The sequence below is a fragment of the Hyaena hyaena genome, unplaced genomic scaffold (genome assembly GCF_003009895.1).
Source record: "Hyaena hyaena isolate Hyena2069 unplaced genomic scaffold, ASM300989v1 scaffold_459, whole genome shotgun sequence".
NCBI lineage: Eukaryota > Metazoa > Chordata > Mammalia > Carnivora > Hyaenidae > Hyaena > Hyaena hyaena.
In genome coordinates this window covers 786,672-812,100 of record NW_024081093.1, presented here as the reverse complement: position 1 = coordinate 812,100, position 25,429 = coordinate 786,672, and the positions used below count along the sequence as shown (strand labels likewise).

The window sequence follows — 25,429 nt, the reverse complement described above, 5'->3', positions numbered from 1 at the left end:
GGCAGGGCTAGTCTGCTGGGGAGTGGAGACCATGTAGGGTGACTCGAGTCAGCCCCACTGTCCCGGCCAAACCCCAGACGTGAGAGAAAGCCAGCCACGATCACCAGAACTGCTGTGGGATGCAGATGCATGAGGAAACCTGGCCGAGCCTGGCAAAATTTCTGACACACGGAAGCATGAGCTAAGTAAATGCTTGTTTTAAGTCATTACATTTTGAGGCGGCTGGTTGCCCGGCAAGAGCTAACTATACTCTGGCTTGCTGGACGTGGCTCAGATGGATCCCGACTACAGCACTGTGTTAGTCTCTCCAGGCTCCTGAGGAAAATATAGCCGACTGGGTGACTCATAAACCAGGAATTTATTTTTCACAGTTCTGGAGGCTGGAGGTCTGAGATCAAGGTGCCTCCATGGTTGGGTAGGGCCCTCTTCTGGGGTGAAGACTTCTTATGGTATCTCACATGGCAGAGGGGAGTTAGAGAGCTCTGTGGGTCTCTCTTCTTAAGAGCACTAATCCCATTCTTGAGGACAAAGCCCCTCCCAAACGCCCAACGTGCTCATACTATCCCCTGGGGGGTGGGGGGTATTTCAACACGTGACTTTTGAAGGGACACAAGCATTCAGACGCTAGCCCCCATGAACATTTTAAGAGAGGCAGACGCTGAAAGGATACACATTTTGAAATGGTTAAGTGGCCCCAGGGCCATCACACAGAAAGCGTGTTTGCTACTCGTGAGCATTTGAAAATCATATCATCTATCACTAACTTTTCTCGAGGAAAAAGTGATCGCTATGCAGAAGTCCAGGTAAGTAGGTCTTTTTCATCTCAGCAGGCAGTTGTGCACATTCCTAAATGCCCTGATGTTCTCCATCACCAGCCTGGTCTCCCTATTCGTCAGCTGCAACTTCCTGTTCCTTAGCCTTTACTAAGCACTGAGTGGATAAGGGCTGTGTGCAGGGTTGCTCCTTTGGCCGGTCCCCCGGGTCACGTTTAATGGGGAGGAAATGGTAGGCATAGGATCAGTGACCATGGCCATGGCGGCCTTTCTGCTGAGACCTGTACCAGCTGTTTTCACAACTCTGCAGAAGACCAAGGTAAGAGGGTCCTTTGGACACTGCTAATCTTCACTCATTGCTGGCAACACCGAATTCTGGTGATGAGGATTTGGACTGTGTCGCAGGAGGTAGTGCTTCAACTTTATTGCTCTCTTCGATGAAAATTTCTGTGTGCGCGTATCTCAAACGGATGTACCCCGACTTGTATTCTTTGGAGTGACAGCATACAAATGCTATTTTCACGAGACTTTGTTTAATCTATTTTCAGAGACTCTTAATATATTAGGGAAATATACCTTTGATCATGAGCTAAGTTCTAAAGAGTTTTTTTCCCTGTTCCTTTGATGTTGCTTTGATGTTGGGGCACCTGGGTGGGTCAGTCAGTTGAGCGTCCAACTCTTGATTTTGGCTTAGGTCATGATCCCGGGGGCATGGGATCAAGCCCCACGTTGGGGAGCTTTCTTGAGATTCTCTCTCTCTGACTCTCTTAACGAACTATAGAAATGATCCCTGAAAGTATAGTTTTTCTCTCTCTTAAGATTTATACGTTTTTTAAGAAAAAATTATAAAAGTTATAAAAGCCTCTTCCTGAGTTTCTAAAATTATTCTCCCATGTTTTCTTCTAGTGTTTTATAATTTTGCTTTTTATCCTTTTAGATTTTTTTGAAGAAAAAGGAATTTGAGCCATGTGGAATTTATTTTGGCACAAGCTGGTGCTTACAGCTGATCTCCAAAGCAGTTATTGAATAATTTATTTTCTTGGACTGATTCGAGATGCTGGTTTTTATTGTATAATAAATTTCCATATGCATATTGATCTGTTCCTAATTTTCTCATTCTTTTCCTTTGCTCATTTATTCTTTCATTAATGAATACTGTTTTCAAATATTTAGGTTTAATAATGTTTTAAGATCTTAAAATTTTTTTTACTCTTTTTGCTCATTTACTTTTCCATATTAATCTTAGAATTGTTTTGTCCAATTAAAAAATTCTGTTATTTTTACTGGAATCACATTAAATTTACTGGTTAGCTTAAGCAGAACTACCATTATAATAGTGGATGTAGTATTTTATGTTCACTGCACTTTTGTGTTCATCTTGAGAATTTAAAAATTGTGCCCACATAGTTCTTTACACTTCCTGTTAGGTTAGTTCTGAAGTATTTTACCCTTTTAAATCCTGTTATAAATTTAACCTTTCTTTCATTACATTGTCAAACATTTTTGTATATTGATTTATGATATGTGAAATCATACTGATTTATGAAAATTCATGATGTATGCCACTATGTTATTAAATTTTCATTTCCCATTAAGATTTTTAGGTATATGAACATATAATCTATAAATAGTGATAATTTCAACTTCCTTTTTCCACTTTTAAATCTCTAACTTCTTTTTCTGTGATCTAATTGTGCTGTTTAGTGCCTTCGAAAAACCTATTAAGGGATAACAATGAACACTGCTGCTCTGGTTAAAAATACGTTCACAAATTCTTTGACGTTCATCCTTCAAAAGATGGAGGCAAATTCTCTTCTTGAATAGAAGCTAGACGGAGAGATGTGCTTCTATGGAACAGCAATAAATTGGAAGGAATAATGCGTGACTTTGGAGACCTCCTTTCTCTGTCTTGGTTTACTTACTTTGGGAAGTGCCAGGTGCCATGTTTTGAGGACACTCGGGTGGCCCTGTGGTCTCAAATGAGGCACCGAGGCTTCTGGCCAACAGTCATGCAAGTGAGCTTGAAAGTGGACCATCCCGCACCAGTTAAGCCCTCAGATAACTACAGCTCCAGCTGATATCTTGCCTGTAACCTTGTAAGAAACCTGAGTCTGAAAATGCAGCCAAGCTGCCCCCTAGATACATGTTGTTAGTTTTTCATCATTGGAGTAGATTATAAATTGATTCACAAAAACAAAACAAAACAAAACAAAACCCCGAAGTTTAAAAATGAATTGTATTAGAAAGGGACAACTTGAGTACCACTTGAAGGGAGAAGTTCAGACCTTTGCACAACTATGGACAGGAAGCAGCAGAGAAAACTATTTAGCCATAAACATGGCGTACTTATGAAAGAACTAGAGGATACCTTAGAGGATGGAATCAAGAATCCAGTGGACAGGGGACAGGAGCCTCTGAGTGTTCCCAGGATGAATGACCAAGTCCTACTCAAAGAACTGGCAACATTTTCCCAGTTAGATTTCAGAATGTCTACAGTCCAGTGAGAGCTATGTGCCTTCCAGTGCCGTCTCTTTGAAGAGAAATGTCTATAGAGGCAAGTTTCCTGGGCCTCTCTCATCATTGCATGTGACGTGTGTAGTTGTGGTTGGGGCAGATGGTGTATCTCTTTATCTCACAGAGTTTCATAGAGAGACACCACTTAGTGCACACCCAAGGAACTGCATCCAAGGAGGCTCACCTGCTTCAGGACCTCACAACGTCCTGAACTTTAAGGTTGTAATGGGATGAGAACTTTGCAGGGGCCTGGGGTGAGTGTTTATTGCATGTGGAAAGAATGTAAAACATTGGTGGCCAGAGGGTGGATTTGGGGGTTTAAAACATGGCCCCCAAATTATTGAACTCTCCTCCAATCAATCTGATTCTATGGCTGCTTCACTAATACAGTACAGAATAAAGAGTCTGTGTCAGTTTCTGGTCCCAGGCTTTCAGTGTTAAAGAAAAAAATATTCCGTGGCAATTATTAAAAATGGTAAGGCAGACTTTACTCAGGACCATCACAATACGTATCAGGGACCAGACCAACACAATTTTCAGTGGGCATTAGGCTCAACTCCCAATACAGACGACTAAGTGGGAATTTAGACCGAAGAAGAAGGTTGGGGGGGACTGAATGTAAAGTTACTATGAAGACATTACTAGGAGGTAAGGCAGGGTGGTTCCTAGAATTCCTAATAGGATTCTTTTGAAGGCCTGTCAGGGTAATCAGACATCACTTGGGTGATGGCGGAGGCTAAGGAACCTGATCAGACAAGGGAAAGAGGAGTTCTTGCTAAAACTGAATTTTACAATGAAGTGCACAGACGGGACTAGAAGGTTTGGGTGGGAGCCTGACAGTGTGGTCAAGCAAAGAATCTTTGTTATTAAGAAACCAGCAATTTCCACTTCCTTTCGAGTCACTTGCTTTTGGAACCTGACTGCCATGCTGAGAGGAACTCAAGACCGCACGGAGAGGCCACTGCGTAGGCATTCCAGCAACCCCAATTGGGGTCCTGGTCGACACCCAACATCAAGCAATAAAACACGTGAGTGGGGAAGCCTTAGAGGACTTTAGCCCCAGCCATAGGAGCACAACAGACCAGATACCCTGAATGGGGATCATCTAGCCAAGCCCAATGAACCTGCAGAAACATGAGTGACAACAACACGCTTCCCGGCTGTTACGGCCACCCATCCCCGACTTCACTCAAGTTCGCCATTATGCTCTCGGCATGCTGCAGCTGAGGGAAGACTTCCGGAGCCCTTTCCAGGAGTGTTGATTGGCTTCTTTTCATATCAATCAAGATTTTCTGCCCAATAAGCCTTTCAGCCCCCAGGCACCACCCCCCGCCCTTTCCGTCTGTAGTGTGGGCAAACCTAGAGACTCCCCGGACACACCACCTGGGAGCAAGGAACCTCCAGGACTGGCGTTTACTGCGACTTCCTCCGATGCGCTCCAATGAACGTTTTCTTCTGGCAGCCAATTCAGTCCCAGAGACCGCCCAAGGGGAAGAACATTTTGATTGGTTGCTTAGCACAGAGACTCACGGGAGCCTCGACCAAGCACTTGCCATTATTGTCCAGTTGGCCTGTCAATCAGCCCGCTTTCCTGGACGAGCGGAAGCTGGCTGCCCTGCTGGCACCGCCTCTTCCTGGGCTGGGTGCGGGGAGGCGGCTGGCCGCAGGGGCCTGCGGAGCTGCCGCGTGGGCGGTGCCGCGCCTCACGGCCTGGACAGTTTCTCGGTGGTGAAGCGCCGGGAGTGCCCAGAAGCGCCGGGCCGTGCGGGGCGGGCCCCGGCGAGCGGCGAACGCGGGGTCGGGGGCGGGGCCGGGGCGGGGCCGGAGGAGGCGGAAGCGGCGAGAGAGCTCGGGCCGCAGCCATATAGGAGCCAGCGTCCGGGCCGGCAGAGCGGCGTCGGCGGGGTTGGCCGGGGCGGCGGGGCGCTAGAGCCTGGGCGGGCGGGCCGAGGGCCGGGGCCGGGGTCGAGGCCGGGGATCGGGTGACTGGCGGGCTGAGCTCCCGCCCCCGCGCGGGGGCCGGGGAGGATGCGGCCGGGGGCTCCGGGGCGGGGCGGGCGGCGGCGGCTGCAGCGCTAGCGGCGCAGGGGGTGGGCGGCGGCGGCATGAGGCGCGGGGCCGGCGCCCGCGGGAGGGAGGCGCTGCCGGCGGCCCGGCCGCTCCCGCTGCAGCTGCTCGCCGGGCTCGCCGCGCCCTGCTTGCGGGGCCCCGGACGCTCTCGTCCCGGCCGCCGCCCGGGCCGCCTGTGGTGACCATCCGCCGCGCCGCCCGAGGCTTCACCCGCGCCCTCCCCCAGGGCGCGCCCGCGGAGCTCCGGCCCCATCGCCTGCTCGCGGAGGCCGCGCCGGGCGGCGGCGAGGGCGGAAGATGGCCTGGGTGCTCAAGATGGACGAGGTGATCGAGTCCGGGCTGGTGCACGACTTCGACGCCAGCCTCTCGGGCATCGGGCAGGAGCTGGGCGCCGGCGCCTACAGCATGAGGTACCGGGCGCCCCGGGCTGGGCGGGCGGAAGCCTCCGTCTCCTTGGGGAAGGCCTGTGCGACCCTGGGCCTGTGCCGGGCGCGGCTGCTCCCAGCGGTGCCCGGGCCGCGCGGTCGCGGGGTTCGGGCCCTGCCGCGTGGTCGTCGGGGCCGGGGAGCCCCGCGGGCCTCTGGCCGTACGGGTGGCGGGGGTGGGAGGGCGGCCCCGCAAGCCTGGCTCCGGGAGCTGCTCCTGACGGCTTCCTTTTTGCTGGGAAGCTGGCTGGCTGTTAGGATGGCTTGGCTCGGTGGGGGAAGGGGCTTCCTTTCCTGGCAAGTGATTTACAAGCCGCTGGGAGCTGGAATACAGCGTCCGAAATGGTAGAACTTGTACTGGGAAAATGCTCTCTAAGGTTTTGGTGATCAGTTCCTATTCCGTTCTACATTGTAGTCTTTCCTGGTTGCAATTTTTAATCACTTGCTGTTACAACAGGAGTCATGTCATAAGTGAAAGTAGACACGGGGGGGGGAGGGGAGCACCTTCGTTATTTATGTTTTTTGATTGTTTCAATGGGAAGTTTTTCATCTTGGGGACCACCCTCTTACGCTATTTTCTTTTGAGGAAGGCTTTAAGATGCAACGATTGCACAGCAAACAATAGTTTGTTTAGTCTCCGCTGCCGGTACCAGCAGCCTTTCATTTTGTTTAATTTTGAAGGTTGAAACAGATCTGAGCTTGGTCCCTGGCCTTCAGCTTGAAGAATGCTGTGTTTTTGTTTGTTTAAGTAGCTTCTGTCAGTTCGGTAGCTCGCTGTTTTTTATATTTAACAACTTTATTGAAATATAGTTGATGCACTGTAAATTCACCGATTAAAGCGTAAGGTCCCTTGGTTTGCCAGCTTTTTATTAAGGCTAATTAAACGAGATTTTCTAAATGTGTTCTTTAAAGTAATGCCTCTGTCTTTGAAGAGCTGTCCAGTCTCCCAGTAGCTCCCGTCCCTCTCCCTGCAGCCCTGGGAGGGGACACAGAGCACAACTGTCCTGCAGAGAGACTTGAGGGTCCGAGCAGATCTGGGAGGGTGGGGGCTGCTCTCTGAAGAAATTCGGCTTTTAGATCCGAAACGGGAAACTTTGGGCGTTAAAGAGCTCTCAGAAAGGAGGAGATGTTTCTTAGAGCGTGGAAGTGTGTGGAGGAAAGAAAGCCTTTCGTCACCAGACGCTGACCCTGATTGCGTCCACGCTCCTCTCCCTGAACTTGGCGCTTCGTCTCCGCACTTGTGCACCTCGAGGGCTCTGGGGGAGGTGGCTTATTTTCGAGGACAGCTGTTTCAGTTGAAGGCATTGATCTATTGAAAGTCATAGGGTCATCCCAGACAGGCGTCCTGGAGTCCGGGAGTCCCCACTAAATCGCAGGTGCCGTGCAGCTCCTCTAGCCCGGTGAAGGCACCGGAAGCGAATTTAGTGTTTTCAGCCGAAAAGCTGCTTCTCACCTCTCAGTTACGGTAAAATGAGAATTTGCTGCCAAGAGCTTTGCTTATTAGGATTATTTTGAGCTTTTTCTTTTTTCCTAGAGTTTTGTTTGCTTTAGTGACTCAGCCAACTAATGAACTTTTGTCTGTGGTTTATTCCATGAAAAGGAAAGAAAATCATGATAGAAAACCTTTCCCTGACCTTGTTCTTAAAATACTGCCTGGCATCTTATAATTATTGGTCTTTGACAATACTTGCTGTGGGGAAACTTTCCATTGAATGTTTTTGGTTGTTGCTCACATGGTGTGTCATTTAATCTAAATTTCCAGGCATCTTTGAAGGCAAATGCCAGTTTTTAAGGAGCTTATTTAGTGTGTTTTTTTCCTTTCTTCATAATCAGTTGGGTCCTCAAAACTGAGGAGCTGATGAGAGTACTTGCTTGCCTCTTGCAAATTCAAGGCCCTTTATTTGAAGCTCAAACTTGGGCACTTCCAAAATGGACTTGATATGGATTAAGGCTGAGGAAAGATTTAGGCTGTTGCAGGCCTCCTTTGATTGCACTTGCACTTCCCCTGGCCTGGACCTGGAACCCTGAGAAGCTGGATCTCAGGAGCACCTGGTGTCGTTAATGCCTGGACTGGCCGTCTCTTCCTCTGCATCAAATGGGTAGTAAGGCTGCTGATGCTTATCTTTCTCTTTGATTTGTTCTCTCTCAAGTTCAAGAAGTAAACTTGAGGTGCTAATTTTGAAATTATTGGAAAAGCGACTTCTTAATAAAATGGAAAGCTGACCACAAAGGGAACTTTTTCTTTTTTGTTCCAAAGTGAAGTATGCTTACTGTATTTGCTCTTTGGATGGCTACAACTATTTTTAAAGACTTTCTAAGAAATTGTTTCCTTGGATTTGGAGGAAGATGGCTTGAAAAAAAAAAAAAACAGATGGTTTCTCTCAGTAGTCTGACTTGACTTAAAAATCTCTTTGCATTAGGGCATTTTGCTGGCTCAGTCAGTAGAGCGTGCCGCTCTTGATCTCAGGGTTGTGAGTTCAAGCCCCACATTAGGCATGGAGTCTATGTGAAAAAAAAAAATAGGGGCACCTAGGTGGCTCAGTCGGTTAAGCATCTGACTTTGGCTCAGGTCATGATCTCATCATGGTTCGTGGGTTCAAACCCTGCGTCGGGCTCTGTGCTGACAGCTCAGAGCCTGGAGCCTGCTTCAGATTCTGTATCTCGCTCCCTCTCTGACCCTCCTCTGCTCGTGTTGTCTCTCTCTCTCTCAAATAAATAAAACATTAAAAATTAAAAAAAAAATAAAAATCTGTGTGCATTAAACAGTGCAGGCTAATAGTATTGGGGTATGTTGTGGCAGTTTCTCATATTATCTTTGCTTCTTCCGCTCCTTTTTCTCCACTTGGCTTTGGTTCATTAGTTTTCTCTCCTTCTCTTGCCCTTCTCCTCCCCACCTCTCGCCTCCTTCTTCTGTGTGTTCATGAGGTATGAGCTGCTGCAGATTCTGTTTGAAATGGGACAGGTCATAAATGTTCCTTAGAGTCTTTGTTATAATATCAGGATTCTAGAGATGGATGAAGAGATCTTAGGAACTTCTTAACCAGTCCTTTTAAGTGAGTAAACTGAAGCCCATATATAGATGCCCCAGCGCCCGCCCACGTGACCTGCCAGTGACACTCCCATTCCCAGTGAAGTAAGCCTGAGGTTCCCCTTGCTGAAGTGAGCCTGAAACCCATTGTAACTTGAAATCCGGGTCATTCATGTTTTGCAGAGTAAGGGGCAGGTAACCAAATGACCTCTAGAAAGTAACTCTTTATTTTTATTTTATTTATTTTTTAATTTATTTTTTAATGTTTTATTTATTTCTAGGAGAGAGAGAGAGACAGCGTGAGCAGGGGATGGTCAGAGAGAGAGGGAGTGACAGACTCTGAAACAGGCTCCAGGCTCTGAGCTGGCAGTCAGCACAGAGCCCGACGCGGGGCTCGAACCCACGAACCGCGAGATCATGACCTAAGCGAAAGTCGGATGCTTAACCGACTAAGCCACCCAGGCGCCCCTATTTTTATTTTATTTAAGAAAAAAAAAACAACTTTTTTTTTTTAATGTTTTATTTATTCTGAGAGAGAGAGAGACAGCATGAACAGGGGAGGATCAGAGACAGGGAGACACAGAATCCGAAACAGGCTCCAGGCTCTGAGCTGGCTGTCAGCACAGAGCCCAACACCGGGCTCGAACCCACGAACCATGAGATCATGACCTGAGCCAAAGTCGGACGCTTAACCGACTGAGCCCCCAGGTGCCCCTAGAAAGTGACTCATTAAAACTTACTTAAGAGGGTCTTGGCCTCCTGGTAATTTTCTTTCCACCTCTCTGTTGTCATGAAATATATAGTCTGTAGCAACTTAATCTTTAGGACTTAAGTAATGTGGCCCCTTTCGATCACACACTATATAGTGTATATTACAGAAGGCATTGGTCTTCTTGCCCCGTAGTCTGAGGAGACCTCAGTCGGGCCCTGAGGCTTTTGACCCAGCTTGTCCATAAGTTGCCACTGGGGGCTCTTCATCCCATCAGGAGAAAGGATTCAGGGACCCAGCACAGCAGATGAGCAGTACAAGCAGGAAAGTTCGTTAAAGCCAAAGTACACTATCAAGCCGTGAGAGCCGGGGAGCTCAGGGGAGAGCAGGGCCCCTAGGTTTTGGGCTTCTGTCGTGACCGTTGTTAACCAGGGGGTGGAATAGTCACTACCTGAGCTTTCTTGGAGGCAGCGCCCTTTCTTCCTTTTTTGGTCAGGGGTTTCCTGTCATGGCACCCTGAGGGAGATTTTAGCCTCGTGGGGGAGGGGGGTAGTGTAATGAATAATGTGAACTTTGCCCTACTTTGTCAGCCATCTTGGCCTGTCAGGTTTGGTCCAGTTGCTTGCGATTTTGTTTTGGAGCCTTGGAGCACCGCCAGGACAGAAGGGACTTCCTCCTGTGGCGCACCTGTCAGAGCTAAGTGACGCCTGCTCCAGCGCCCTCACACTTGTTTTTCAGGAAATGATAGGCCCGCTTTGCTCTGCCAGGTCTGAATATAGTAGTTTGTTAGTTTTTCTTTTTCCAAAAAATATTTATTGACTTTTGTCGAGAGAAAGAGAGCGGGAGAGCATGAGGGAGGAGGCGCCGAGAGAGTGGGAGAGAGAGATTCTCAAGCAGGCTCTGTGCGGTCAGTGGGGAGCCTGATGTGGGGCTCGATCCCACAACCATGAGGTCATGACCTGAACCGGAATCAAGAGTCGGAAACTTAACTGAGACACCCAGGTGCTCCTGTTAGTTTTTCTTTCAAGCTTTTGAGCTGACATTCTTGATTTTGATATGGTCAAATTGACTAATATTTTCTTTTCTTTTTTTTTTTTAAATATTTTTATTTATTTCTAGGAGAGAGAGAGAGAGAGAGACAGAGTGAGCAGGGGAGGGTCAGAGAGAGGGAGACACAGACTCCGAAATAGGCTCCAGGCTCTGAGCTGGCAGTCAGCACAGAGCCCGACGCGGGGCTCGAACCAACCCACGAACCGTGAGATCATGACCCTTTAAGTGAAAGTCGGACGCCCAACCGACTAAGCCACCCAGGCGCCCCCAAATTGACTAATATTTTCACCCACAGTCTTTCCCTACTGTGAAGTCAAAGATATTTACAGTCTGTCTAAAGATTTATTACTTTATATACTGTGTCTAAGATTACATTGTATCTGGAGTAAATTTGTTTTTGGTATGGTATGAAGTAGGAGGCCAGTTGCACTTTTCCCTCCTTGAAAAAACTTTTTACTTGAACCTCTTTACAGTGCGAGTCTGTTCAAAATCCACTGTCCAGAAGTGTGGTGGTCTGTTTCCAGATTCTGTATTCTGTCTTCGTGTTTCTTGGGAATATTCAACTAGACCATGCTTTGTCGTTTTACTCTTGGATTGGTTTGCTAGTACTTAATTTGTTTTTTTTGTATCTATATTTATGGTTGAAATGAGCTTTTCATTTTCTTTTCTAGTTCTGTTGGTAGCTAGTTTTGACTTCAAAATTACTTTACGCTTTACAAAATGAGTTAGGAAGTATTTCTTCTCTTTCTGTTCTGTTGAAGAGTTTGTACAAGAACTGCCTTTGAAAGTTTGATAGAACTTGCCTGTAAAGCCATTCCAGGGCAAGGATTTTCTTTGGGGGGAAATGTTTTAACCATGATATCAGTGTCTCTAGGATTATTTTAAACAGCTTTTTATGTCTTGAAGAAAGTTTTTTGTTTTTTAAGATTTTATTTTTTTAAGTAATCTCTGCACCCCACATGGGGCTCAAACTCAACCCCAAGATCAAGACACACGTGCTCAACTGACTGAGCCAGCCAAGTGTCCTTATGTCCTGAAGAAAGTTTTAATAAGTTTTTTTTTTTACATAAATTTTTTCTAAAGTTTATTTTTGAGGGAGAGACATGGAAACACAGAATCTGAAGCAGACTGCACGCTCTGAGTGGTCAGCACAGAGCCTGACATGGGACTCGAACTCATGAGCCATGAGATCATGACCTGAGCTGAAGTCCGACACTCAACTGACTGAGCCACCCAGGCGTCCTGTGATAAGTTATCTTTCTAGGGCATTTTCAAGTTTTCTGTATTTTTGAATGTTTTAGAACAAAGTTTTTAGTGATAGTCTCATCTTTTTAGTTTTTATATCATTAGTTATATTTTTTTAATTCATTCTTCCTTGTGCCTTTTTGATCTCTTTCTCTTTGACATATATATGTTTGTAGGGCATACTGGGCCAGATCTTTTATGCCCTTAATATTTGTCAGGACTGCAAGAAATTCCAGATTTTCAGGATGCTGCTTTTTCCAACATTTTGATCGACAGTAAGGTTCTGCACTGCCTCAATTCTTTTGCCGTCTCCCCTTTCTTACCAGTTCCTAACATATTTCCATCTTGACCTCTGGAATTCTCAGTCTGTCATCAGAAAATCCCCTAAGTGGGGCGCCTGGGTGGCTCAGTTGGTTAGGTGTCAGACTTGGGTTCAGGTCATGATCTCACGGTTCGTGGGTTCGAGCCCCTGCATCGGCTCTGTACGGACAGCTGAGAGCCTGGAGCCTGCTTCGGATTCTGTGTCTCCCTCTGTCTCTGCTCCTCCCCCACTCACGCTCTGTCTCTCTCTCTCAAAAAGTATCTAGTAGCCTTACATTTCTGTTCCTTGTATCTGTCTTACAGCGGTATTGTCTTTAGCTGCTCAGTCTTATGGTTAGACCTTGACGTTTCCAATCACGCAGCCCATGTGTAATCCCAGATTCAGAGTTCTCTGCCACCGTCTGCCTTTTCAGCTCACTCCCTCAGGCCCCTGCTCTGGCTGTCATTGGCCCTTCTACAGTCGTTGGTCTGACTCCGTTCAGCTTCTTGAACCCCTTTTTCCTTCCGCCAGTTTTAACTTCCGCGTGCAATCGTTGTAATTACTTTCTTGTTAATCCCCCGTCTCTTGCCCCCCTTGCTTCATTCCCTCCCACCTTTTTTCTTGTAGCAAACCTGTAACCTTGATTAAATGTGCTGCTTCACCTCCTCGAGACTCCTGAGCAGTGAATGTGGTCTAGAAAAGTGGTGACTGGGTCTTAACTTGAAGTTCACAGCCTCAGCGTGCAAGTGCATCCTTTTGCCGCAGCCGCCACTGTTCCCATAATGGCCTCACCCTCTGCCCCCCCACCCCCCACCAGCACTTGATGATTCCAGGACTCCTCATCTCTCCCACCTCTTCTCCCTGTTCCCACTTTCTCTCCAGTGCTTGATTCCCCCCCCTTTTTAAACATTTATACAGTGTCTTTATTGTTTCTCATTTTATTTGTTTATTTACATCTCAGTTGGTTAGCACATAGTGGAATAATGACTTGAGTAGATTCTAGTCCTCTGTCCCCTATGTATAACCCCCAGCGCCCATCCCAGCAAGTGTCCTCCTTAATGCCCCTCACCCATCTAGCCCATCCCCCCACCCCAGCCCCTCCAGCAACCCTCAGTTCTCTGTATTTAAGAGTCTCTTATGTGGGGCGCCTGGGTGGCTTAGTCGGTTGAGCGTCCGACTTTCGCTTAGGTCATGATCTCGCGATTCGTGGGTTCGAGCCCCACGTCGGGCTCTGTGCTGACTACCAGCTCAGAGCCTGGAGCCTGTTTCAGATTCTGTGTCTCCCTCTCTCTCTGACCCTCCCCTGCTCACGCTGTCTCTCTCTCTCTCCTAGAAATAAATAAAAAATATTAAAAAAAAAAAAAGTCTCTTATGGTTTGCCTCCCTCTCTGTTTTTATATTATTTTTGCTTCCTTTCCCTTATGTTCATCTGTTTTTTATCTTAAATTCCTCATATGGGTGATGTCATATGATATTTGTCTTTCTCTGACTAGTTCCATCCACGTTGTTGCAAATGGTAGGATTTCAGTTTTTTGATTGCCGAGTAGTATTCCATCGTGTGTGTGTGTGTGTGTGTGTGTGTGTATATACACACACATATATGTATATACATATATGTGTGTGTATATATATACATGCCACATCTTCATCCATTCGCCGTTGATGGACATTTGGGCTCTTTCCATACTTTGGCTGTTGGCCGATAGCACTGCTGTAAACATTGGGGTGCATGTGCCCCTTCGAAACAGCACACCTGAATCCCTTGGGTAAATATCTAGCAGTGCAATTGCTGGGTCATAGGCTAGTTCTATTTTCAATTTTTTGAGGAACCTCCACAGTGTTTTCCAGAGCGGCTGCCCCCGTTTGCATTCCCACCAGCCGTACACAAGGGCTCCTCTTTCTGTGCAGATTGATTCCCTTTCTTGATACTTTCTTCCACAGACTGTACTGGCATGGATGTTTTTTCTAGGTATTTAAGTATGGATTTCTTTTATTTTTCCTGCTTTGGTTATTTGGGCTTCCTGAATCAGTCAGTTGGTATATTTCATCAGTTCTGGAAGTGCTCAGCCTTTATCTCAAACAGCGCCTCTGCAATACGATTTCCTCTTCTGGGAATTCCATTTAGTGTAATACCTTCTCGCCTTGTCCTTCGTTTCCTAATGTCTCCTTTGCATTTTCTATCATTTTGCTTTCTGCTGCCTTCTGGATAACTTCTTTTTACCTCTATGCCCAGTTTCTTTATATTTCTGTTTGAGCTGCTGTTAAAGCTGAGTTCTTAATTTTAGCAATTTTATTTTCCGGTTTTAGAAGTTCTGTTTGTTCCTTTTCATTTTACTGTCTCTTAAAAGTTTCTCTTCCTTGCTGATCAGTTTGGGCTTGTCTTTAATTTACGTTTTTCTCTATTTATTTTGAGAGAGAGAGTGAGAGTGTGTATGAGTGAGCAGGAGAGGGGCAGGGAGATGGGGGGCGGGGGGAGAGAGAGAGAGAGAGAGAGAGAAAGAATCCCAAACAAGCTCAGTTTCACAAATGGTGAGATCATGACCTGAATCGAAACCAAGAGTCAGTCGCTCAACCAACTGACTGAGCCACCCAAGTGTCCCTGGGCTTGCCTTTTATTTCTTTATACAGAGTAAGCATAGTTTTATGGTATGGGTCCAGTAAATCTACCATCTGAATTCTTTAGGGGTATCAATATGTGTCCAGTTAGGAAAATAGAAATCATGTAGATGTTTCCAGCAGAGAAAGATGCAGTGAAGTATGTGATTGTGAAGGTGCCAGAACGGTTTGGGGAGGAAGGCTTGTTACCTGGCTGTTCCTGGAGGCATGACTGCCCCGGCCCAGAAGCTTCTGCAGCCACATTCTGTGCGGCTGCCGGCCTCTGTCTTTGCCCACTCCCTTTCCATTCCCCACCAGTGCTTCCCTTTGGAACGACTTAGCAAGACTCCAGCTGGCAAGAAGTCTCGTATATGTAGTTTCAGACCGTGAACCCCTCTGCAACAGAGGCGGAAAAGAGCTGAATACCAACAGACAGATCTGGAGCTGAGGGGATGCCATCTGTTGTTTCTGCTGTTGGTTCTTGCTCCCAGAGGCTTGTTTGTCTTTGTGTGCGGGGTTATTTTTGGGTACTGGCATTTCAGAGTTAGTAGTAATAATTCGAAGCCTTGAGACTTTTCATTTGCTTGTCTGATCCCTGGGAGCTCTACCTGTCTGGGGTTTGGGATTACAAAACAGTTGACTGCTGGGACTTTAAGGTTCAGCCTAGTGGAAATTACCTAGATACCTGTTGTTTTCATTTTAATAATGATTATTAGTGCAGTTGGTTCATTGATTCAGCAGGTATTTGAGGCTCTTTGTGCTACATGTTGGGGTAAGTCAGTGAAATGAAACCAATTTGGGAGATGGTTATCTACTTAGGGGGATACAGACTTAAGTCCTGTGTGCTGTGGGAAGACGATCAGCTGTGGGTGATAGAGCAGGACAAGGGGGTTGGGGACATGGATGCGAGGACTGCGGTTGGCACGCTGTCACTGCGAAGGTGACATTTAAATGAAGTGAACTGGACGGACATCAGCAGAAGAGTAGCACCAAACCCAGCAGATGCCTTGGAAGAGGCAGGTGGGAGGCTGGTGTGGGGGGCAGGGGGAGTGAGGCCACGTAGAAGAGGGAAGGCGAGCACAGTGAGTGGGGCCTTGCAGCAGGGATCCTCGTGCAAAGGGAGCTGAGGGCGAGTTCAAAGGAATAGAATGATCTGGCTTCTGTTTGAGGAAGATCACTGGCTGCTGTGTTGATTAGAACACATTTTTTTTCTAGTTAAGTAAAAAATTAATTGGGATTTCAGTAGAAAATGACCTTTTTTTTTTTTTTTAAGGTTTTATTTTTAAGTAATCTCTACACCCCTATGGGGCTCGAACTGAAAACCCCGAGATCAAGAGTTGCATGCTTTGTGACTGAGCCAGCCAGGTGCCCCCTTTTCTCATCCTTAAAACGCTTACATACACAGGGCATAAGAATATGTGTATATATATTTTCATCTACCATGGGACAGTCATGATTGTTTTTCATGAAGAGAGTTGCTCTAAGTCTTAAAGTACCATTTTCCAGTCTCCTGAAAATTTTTTAGATCTGTGCCCCTCAGGGGGAGACCCTTAGGCTGCAGCATTGAGAAGAACTCTGGAGAGGGATTGAGGACCAGTGCTGACTGTGGGTTTCTCAGTTACACCTAAGTACTTAGGAGCGTTTTGACAATTCCCAGGTGTGACGAAGAGAACCAGTGGGTAATTAGTCTAAATAATCAGTCTAATGCTTTCAGTGTGTGTGTGTGTGTGTGTGTGTGTGTGTGTGTGTGTGTACACGCACGTGCACATGCACACACCAGGAGGAAGGAAAGCACTGCAGCCTTTCTTTCCCATCTCATTTATGTACACTTTCTGTTTTAAATTGAATTTAGCTAAAATGGGCTAGCCAAATATCTGAGTATGTTAATGTCTTTTGGGGGGGAAAAAAAGGAAAAAATAAGCAATTCACACAAAACCTTGCTATTGGTGTTGATGAGGCAGTTCATTTGGATATTTTGTTATTACTTTACTTTTTTATTGAGGAATGAACATAGAAACATTATCAAGATGCAGGTATACAGGTCAGAGATTTATCTCAAAAACAAACACCGATAATCCCTTCCTTCGTGGTGGGAATATAAAGGTGTGCAGCCGCTTGGGAAAGCCATTTGGTAGTTCCTCAGGGAGCTGAACAGAGTAACCGCGAAACCTGGCCGGTGTCCTAGGTTTACACAGAAACACGCAGGTGTTCATAGCAGCAGCCCAGATGCCCCAGAGTGCCGATCCTGCTGTTAGGTCCGCCTGATCGAGGGGAGTATCCTTCACCCCAAATGGGAATGCTACAACGGGGGGACCTGGAAAACATCAAGTAAAAGAAACCAGTCTCAAAAGGCCATGGGATTCTCTTTGCTTTAAATGTTCTGAATAGGCAAGTGCATGGGCACCTGGAGGGCTCAGAAGGTTGAGCGTCTGACTTCGGCTCAGGTCATGATCTCGTGGTCCGTGAGTTCGAGCCCCACGTTGGGCTCTGCGCTGACAGCTCAGAGCCTAGAGCCTGCTTCGGATCCTGTGTCTCCCTGTCTCTGCGTCTCCCCCGCCCGCACTCTGTGTGCCTCTCTTTCTCAAAAATAAACATTAAAAAAAAAAAGACGAGGCAAGTCATAGAGACACAGTAGGTCACTGCCAGGCTAGGGCTGGGGTCAGGCAGTAGTGGCTGCTAACGGGCATGAGGTTTCTCAAAAGGTGATGAAACTGTTTGGGGGTTAGATAGTTGGGGGTAACTATACAACTCTTCTAATACAGCAGAGCCCATGGAATGATACACTTTAAAAAGGTGAATTTTTATGGAATGTAAGTTATATATCCACTGTTTTTGCAAAAAAACAAACGAAACGCATCCGTGTGTGCTTGGGTTAACAGAGAATATAGGCAATGCCCCAGAAGGACCCCCGCCCCCCCGCGCCCCCTCCCCTTCCCTCCCAGCCAGTGCACCAGATTATTCTCGGGGAAACAGCAGCTGTTTCTGCTGCAACTGTTTGCTTCTCAGAAGAAGCCCTTGTTCTAGACGAAGCCTGAAGCTCTGTGCTCTGCAAACGCAGGCCTCACGGGGCCCTTGCTGTAAAGTACCGCTTTCATCAAATTCTGTTTTGTGAGTTTATGGTGCTGGCGTGACCTGCCTTGCAAAACAGGTAGCTACGCACTCTTGACTTGCTCCTTTTGCATAGAAATAATACGGAGTTTAAAGTTTTTAAAGGGTTTCTTGAAGTAACTTTTTTTGAAGTACCATATATGTTGTTAGATCACTTGCTTAATCAGCATGGACTTTATTAACTGTTAAATACTTGTTATTTTATCTGGCTAATCATAGCTGTTTCCCCACCTCCCCTCTCCCCTCCCACGCTGGAGATACGGGTTATTATCTTTTGGGGGAGCAAGATTAACATTAATAGTTCTTTTATTCTACATGACATTTCTGGGCTTACATTTTATTTTTATTTTTATTTTTTTAATAAAAATTGTTAAGTGATGTCTGCACCTCACATGGGGCTCTAACTCTGCAACTCACAACCTCAAGATCAGAAGTCGCATGCTCTGCTGACTGACCCAGCCAGGCGCCCTGGACTTAAATTTTTAAAAGAAACTGCCCTTAAATGTTTTTATATGCTTTTAAGTATTTTAAACTCAAAATAAGATCACTGTTGACTCTTTTGCCTTTCAGCGATGTCTTGGCATTGCCCATTTTTAAGCAGGAAGATTCCAGCCTTCCTTTGGACGGTGAGACTAAACACCCCCCCTTTCAGTATGTGATGTGCGCCGCCACCTCGCCAGCCGTCAAGCTGCATGATGAGACACTCACGTACTTGAACCAAGGTTGGTACGGCTGGGTCGTGTTTCGGTGGAAGAACTTAGATACATCCAAAGTGGCATCACAGCCTGATCTGCGGCTAACAACTTAAAATCAGATTATCTTTCTTAAATTTGACAGCTTCCGTTAACAGAAATCGTAGGAATTTTACCGCGGGCCCACGAAGTAATGGTCCACGGGAGCTGTTTTGCACCGATAGGGTCTGTGCAGCAAGATTTATTACAGGGGTTTTCAGACAGGTTCCCGAGGAGGAGCAGGTTGGGAAGGACATCTGTTATTTTTAGGGACACTGGTTTCAGCGCAGAACTGGAGAGTGAATCCAAAATCCAGCTCGCTCGCGGGGAACCTGGGTCTCAGGACTGGGGCAGGTTTGTGCCGAAAATAGACGCGCTGCCCCAGGATGGAGTCTGTGGCTAAAATAAACTGGGTCAGATTTTGTCCGCCCGGATTTTGTCTGCTTGACGAGAATGTTGTGTTTCGGTGACATAAAAGTGAGAGCTGGCTGAGTGGCAGGCAGAGATGTGGGTGTAGAATTTACTTTTGGAAATTGTAAGGGATTTTTTTTTTGAGGTGGCTTTAAGTTTTTTTTTTTTTTTTTTTTTTTTTTACTGTTTTATTTATTTCTGAGAGAGAGAAAGAGAGAGAGACAGCGTGAGCAGGGGAGGGTCAGAGAGAGAGGGAGACACAGAATCTGAAACAGGTTCCAGGCTCTGAGCTGTCAGCACAGGGCCCGATGTGGGGCTCGAACCCATGACCCGTGAGATCATGACCTGAGCTGAAGTCAGACGCTCAACCAACTGAGCCCCCCAGACGCCCCTGAGGTGCCTTTAGCATAGGCCACTGTGACCAAATTAAACAAAAGCACTTTGTTACAGAGCTGTACCGTTGTTGTATACACATACTGAAAGCATGTTGCACCTTTATTATTTTTTTTAATCTGAAATTTTATTCTTTTTTTTTTTTTTTAAAGTTTGTTTAGTTTTGAGAAAACAGAAGTGATCAGGGGAGGGCAGGGGGGCAGGGGGAGAGAGAGACAGAGAGAGAGAGAAGGAGAGAGAGAGAATTCCCAATCAGGCTCTACACTGACAATGCAGTGAGGCCTGGACTCAGGAACCATGAGATCATGACCTGAGGACATATGCTGATTGTACAGAGATTGGGAAGTACGTCAAGAGATAAAGATGAAAATTGACTGCAGTTGTATCCCACCAAGAATACATTTTAGGTATATTTTCTTATGTATATTTCAACAAAATTGGAATTAACATCTATTCACTTAAGAGTATGTTGTGAGTATTTTTCTGTCATTAAATAGAATCTTTAATTCCTTGGGCTTTGGGGAAAGAGCTATAGAGTTTAGACTGTTATGAAATGATAGTATTTTGAAATTTGGAAGGATAACTTATTCTAGCCTTTCATTTGATAAATAAATATAGGATCCATGAGGTTTTACAACCCAGGTCATTCTACCATAGCACACTAGCAGTACCCTCACTTTGGTGTTCCTGTTGTTTGGGTAGGCATTCTGTTATCTGAGACTTAACATGTCACATTTGGAAGAACCTTAAGTTTTATGGTAATCTGTTTTAGGTATAAAAAGCATCAGAAGAAACCACGTAGGGGCATGGATATTCGCTGTGGTTTTATTTCTAATGACAGGGAAATAACGTGCATTTCTCTTACTTGGGGAAAAGTTGGCCAAGTTCTGTTGCATGCATACCACGTGATGAACGAGTCCACACAGACCCCTGTTCAAAGGATTGTGTTGTATGTGTCTGTCTGTTGGCCTGGGGAAACATACATAATTTATCATTGTTAGTATTAAACTGGGAAATGATACTATGTTGATAAAAGTTGCAGTCCACCATCTATAGTAATGATGTATTATTAGACTGACATTTGCTGAGGGTTTACTACGTGTGAAGCATTGTACCACGTATTATACATGGCTGTTTAGTTCCCCAGAAACTCCCGAAGTTTTATTAATCCATTTTAGGGCTGCCTGACTCGCTTTTGGTAGTACAGGCGATTCTTGATCTTGGGGTCATGAGTTCAAGCCCCATTTCAGCACAGAGCTTACTTAAAAAAATGCATTTTACAGACTTATAAGACAAGCGAGCAATCAGTTAACTTCCTCAACGTGAACTTGGTCAAGCTTAGATTTGAAAACGATTGTTGCTATTTATCATAGTGTGTGCAGATCTTACGTATACAGCGTAGTGAATGTTTACCTGTATCATCCCCTGTGTCCAGTATTCCCAGCACCCAGCACACTCCCAGGCAGTACTCCAGCTTGACTCTGACCATCATCAGTATATGTGCAGGCGGCTTTCTTGCACTTCACTGTGCTCACTGCAGTAGTAATGATGACTCTTTTCTTGGTTGTAGAATTGTGTTAATTTATCTTTTTAATTTCTCCACCTTTTAAGCAAAAAGTGGAAAGGGGTGCCTGGGTGGCTCAGTCGGTTAAGCGTCTGACTTCGGCCCAGGTCATGATCTCATGGGTCGTGGGTTCGAGCCCTGCGTCGGGCTCTGTGCTGACAGCTCAGAGCCTGGAACCTGTTTTGGATTCTGTGTCTCCTTCTCTCTCTGACCCTCCCCTGCTCACGCTGTCTCTCTCTCTCAGAAATAAATAAAAAACATAAAAAAAAGTGGAAAAATAAACTGCATGTGTAGAAATATTCTAAAAAGACATTTGAGTAACTATTAAAACCAGTCATAAAGGAGTTATATATGTTTTTGTTTATTTTTTTAAATTTTAAAAAATTTTTTTAATGTTTTTTATTTATTTCTAAGAGAGAGAGAGAGAGCGTGAGCAGGGGAGGGTCAGAAAGAGAGGGGAGTCACAGACTCTGAAACAGACTCCAGGCTCTGGGCTGGCAGTCAGCCAGAGCCCAACGCGGGCCTCGAACCCACGAACTAACTGTGAGATCATGACCTAAGCAAAAGTGGGACGCTTAACTGACTAAGCCACCCAGGCGCCCCTCTTATATACGTTTTTAAAAGGAATTTTAAAACCTTTAATAAAATACACAAGTATCAAGTGTACATACTACAATTAGTTCTTTCACAGACTTGTCTCCTAGCATATGTCACTTTGACAAAAGGTTTGGACCCTGATTTTTCATGAATCCCCTAAAATTTTTTTCAAAGTAAAAAAAATTTTTTTTTAAATATTTTATTTATTTTTTTTTAAATATTTTATTTATTTCTGAGGGAGAGAGGCAGAGTGAGCAGGGGAGGGTCAGAGAGAGAGGGAGACAAAGAATCCAAAGCAGGCTCCAGGCTCTGAGCTAGTGGTCAGCATAGAGCCTGACGCAGGGCTCAAGCCCACGAACTGTGAGATCATGACCTGAGCTGAAGTCAAATGCTTAACTGACTGAGCCACCCAGGTGCCCCTCAAATTTTTTATAAATATGTGTGTTTCTAAGGACAGGACCCATAGCTTTTTTTGAACTCGGGCAAGGTTTAACCCTGAGTGAGGTGTTACTGAGTGGCTTTCATCCCCATCTCTCTTAAGCTGGGGAAGCAAACAGAGGTCGAGAGTTAGCAAAGTATCTGCAGTTGATTGGGCTTCCTTTCTAAAGGAAACATTCTCAGCAGTTTTGATTTTTTTTAATTAAAAAAAAAAAGTTTATTTTTGAGAGAGAGAGAGCACGAGTGAGGGAGGGGGAGGGTCAGAGAGAGAGAGGGAGACAGAATTCGAAGCAGGCTCCAGGCTCCAAGCTGTCAGCACAGAGCCCGATGTGGGGCTCGAACCTATGAGCTGTGAGATCATGACCTGAGATGAAGTTGGATGCTTAACCGACTGAGCCACCCAGGAGCCCCTGAAGTTTTGAGTTTTTACAGAAACCTTTCCTGTAATACATAGTATATAGAGAATCAGGCCTAGATGTGGAAAATAATGAGGCTTGGTTAATTTTATCCAGGAATTTCAGTAAAATCCCATGAATAGTTTTTCAGCTAAAGTGACATTGCCCTGGAAAGTTCTGCCAAAGTATACCTCAGTGGCACCATTTTAGTATTGATGGTTTGACTGTTAAGCATCGACATAATTTACCATTTTTGTTTTCAGGAATCAGATTGTAAACTCACTTTTAAGGTTCATGAATTAATTTTCTTGGATTCTGACGAACTCTTCAGCTGCGCTGAGGAAAACGACTTAAAATGGGAATGCTGCCTACCAAAAAAAAGGATACAAAAACCTTATAAGAAGGGATTAGATAGGGTACTTGAGGTTATCTTTCATCAGCCCAAGTTCTTATTCTTTAAAAACATTAAAAAAAGATTTTTATGTTTATTTTTGAGAGAGAGACAAGAGTGTGAGCAGGGGAGGGGCAGAGAGAGAGGGAGACACAGAATCCAAAGCAGGCTCCTGGCTCTGAGCTGTCCGCACAGAGTCCAAAGAGGGGCTTGACCCCACAAACTGTAAGTTCATGACCTGAGCCAAAGTCGGATGCTTAATTGAGCCACCCAGGTGCCCCATGTTTTATTCTTTTTAAACTCACATGTGAATTTATCTGCATTCATTCTAGTACATGAGGGGAAAACTGAAGATAATAATGACAATTAATGAAAGCACAGTTATTCCCCGTTTTATGATCATATTAAAGCTTTGGAGGGAGTAATTATTCGTACAGTTATCTATTTAGATTATTGACCGTGCCATGCTTTATAAAGATTTAAACCCGGAGTATTCTGATTCCAAATGTCATTTTCTTAACTACCAATTTTCTTTACTGGAATAGTTCAAGTGTTCTGTAAGTTTTTAGTTAATTGCCACCATTTAAAATTTAACAGTTTAAAGAGATGATTTCTGTACGTGGCTCACAATGCACAAGTTAAGAAACGGTATATGGTAAATAGTCTTGTTTCTCTGTCCACCAGATAATCTAGTTCTGCTTGCCTCAGGCAGCTGCTGAATTAGAACCATTTAAAAATACCTAAGAAGGTTCTAATCATGGTTTATGACAGTCTTTGTATACGAAAATATTATGTAGTTAATATTTATTTGAACGTATTCTAGTAAATTTACTTGTTCATGTGATGGGTGAATTGTGTGTGTAAGTGTAGTTGTGATGTAATGGTCTTGTCACTAAACGATGAAATTTATTTTGTGTGTGTGTGTGTGTGAGAGAGAGAGAGAGAGAGCGAGCGAGCGAGCAGGGGAGGGGCAGAGAGGGAGGGAGACAGAATCCCAAGCAGGCCCCACAACATCAAGGCAGAGCCCAGCGTGGGGCTCAAGCCCACGAACCGTGAAATCATGACCTGAGCCGAAACTAAGAGTCCGACGCCCAACTGACTCAGCCTCCCAGGCTCCCCAGAAATTTAAAAGAGAACTTAGCTGGCAGATGCTGTCACACCTCACTGCCAGTGAAACTGCACTGCCCCGGCTGTAAAGACCTTTGGTGCACACAGGACGTCCTTAAGCACATTTTTTCATACCTTTCGGTTCTTCTAAGTGTCTCACCTAGTTAGAGTGAGCACTGGTTTAAATGTGTCTTGTGTCTTTTTGCACATGGTGGGTGTGGGGTGGAGAGGGCTGCAGTGAGTAGCGGTTCTCCGCAGTCTCTGGAGTGGGGCCGCCTGTGCGTGCATCCCACTCCACCACTTGCTGGCCCGGGCACGTTCCTTAATTTAACACTCCCCCCATAAGGTGGTTGAGACTGAAATTGAACTAATGGATGTACTGGGCTTACAAGGCAGCCGGCACATACATAGGAAGTCCAGTATGAACCTTGCTGCTGTTACTGTCATAACCGAGGAGTTTCCATGGTTTCTGATCATCCTGGAAACCAGCTGTTTAGACCTTGGTTGATGTGTGTTTGTTTCCTGCTGCAGCTGGACTAGCAGTGTTTGCAAATGGCTCGAACCCATGCTGGCTCTAGATCCCAGTTTGGTGGCTCAGGAAGTTTGCCAGGTTCGCCAGAAAGTGTGTTATAATCCTTGACGAGCACCTGCAACAGTCAGGGCTCTCAACCAGAAACAGCGTTCTTGCCCTGCTTCGGAGCTGTGGTGGGCAGATTGCTTGCTCCCCACAGGTGTCCATGTCCTGATGCCCAGAACCTGCGAATATTTCACCTTATGTAGCAAAAAAGACTTTGAAGATGTGGTTAGATAGAGTGTTGAGGTGCCTGGGCAGCTCAAATGGAGCATGTGACAATAGGTCTTGGGGTTGGGAGTTCAAGCCCCACGTTAGGGGTAGAGATTACATGAAAATAATAAAGAGTGTCGGGTTGGAGAGATTATCCTGGATTATCTAGGTGGGCCCAGTGAAGTCACAAGGGTCCTTAAACATTAAAGAGGGAGGCAGAAGATTCAGAGTCAGACTTGAAGACAGAGGAAGAGGCCATGAGCCAGGGGTATTAGGTGGCATCAAAAAGCACACAAGGAAGTGGGTTCTGTGCTAGGGCTTCCAGAAGTGACACAGTCCTGCTGACAGCTTGATGTTGGCCCGCCCTGGAGGCGTGTGTTGGACTTCGGAATTCCAGAACCATATGATAATAAGTTTGTATAGTTTCAGGCCACTGAGTTTGTGGAAATTTGTTATAGCAGCAATAAAAAACTCTCGTATCAGCCAAGGCAAATGTGTACCACGTGCTGATCTCTGGGGAGGCGCAGAGGAGGCCATGTTGTGCACACCAGAGCTGTTTCTACAAGGTGGGCATCATTTACCTTTACATTCTAGATGAAAACACTCTGCGTCCTGTGGTGCTGCCTCCTTGCTCACCTCTGAAGTCCTCGCCAAAGTTGGGTCTTGAAAGGGCATCTCATGAAGTCTGAACCCATATGCTCAGGGTGTGTGTGTGTGTGTTTGTATATTCCAATATGTGAACCGTACACATGTGTGTAATGCATGTTTGTGGATAGAAGTGTATTTGGGGAGCACCCATC

The 25,429-nt window shown here is 45.6% G+C and overlaps 1 protein-coding gene across 2 annotated transcripts in view; it reads left to right on the top strand.

Annotated features, from left to right (window-relative positions):
- The first annotated feature begins 5,418 nt into the window (after window positions 1-5,418).
- UBP1 (upstream binding protein 1) overlaps window positions 5,419-25,429 on the top strand; it is a 53,613-nt gene continuing 33,602 nt past the window's right edge. Inside the window, exons 1-2 of one of the 2 annotated variants that reach the window (XM_039253742.1) lie at window positions 5,419-5,767; window positions 18,389-18,540. In XM_039253742.1, coding sequence (XP_039109673.1) covers window positions 5,655-5,767; window positions 18,389-18,540 — 265 coding nt within the window. In that variant the 5' untranslated portion in view covers window positions 5,419-5,654. The remainder of the gene's footprint in view (window positions 5,768-18,388; window positions 18,541-25,429) is intronic. The other variant, XM_039253743.1, reaches the window with a different exon arrangement.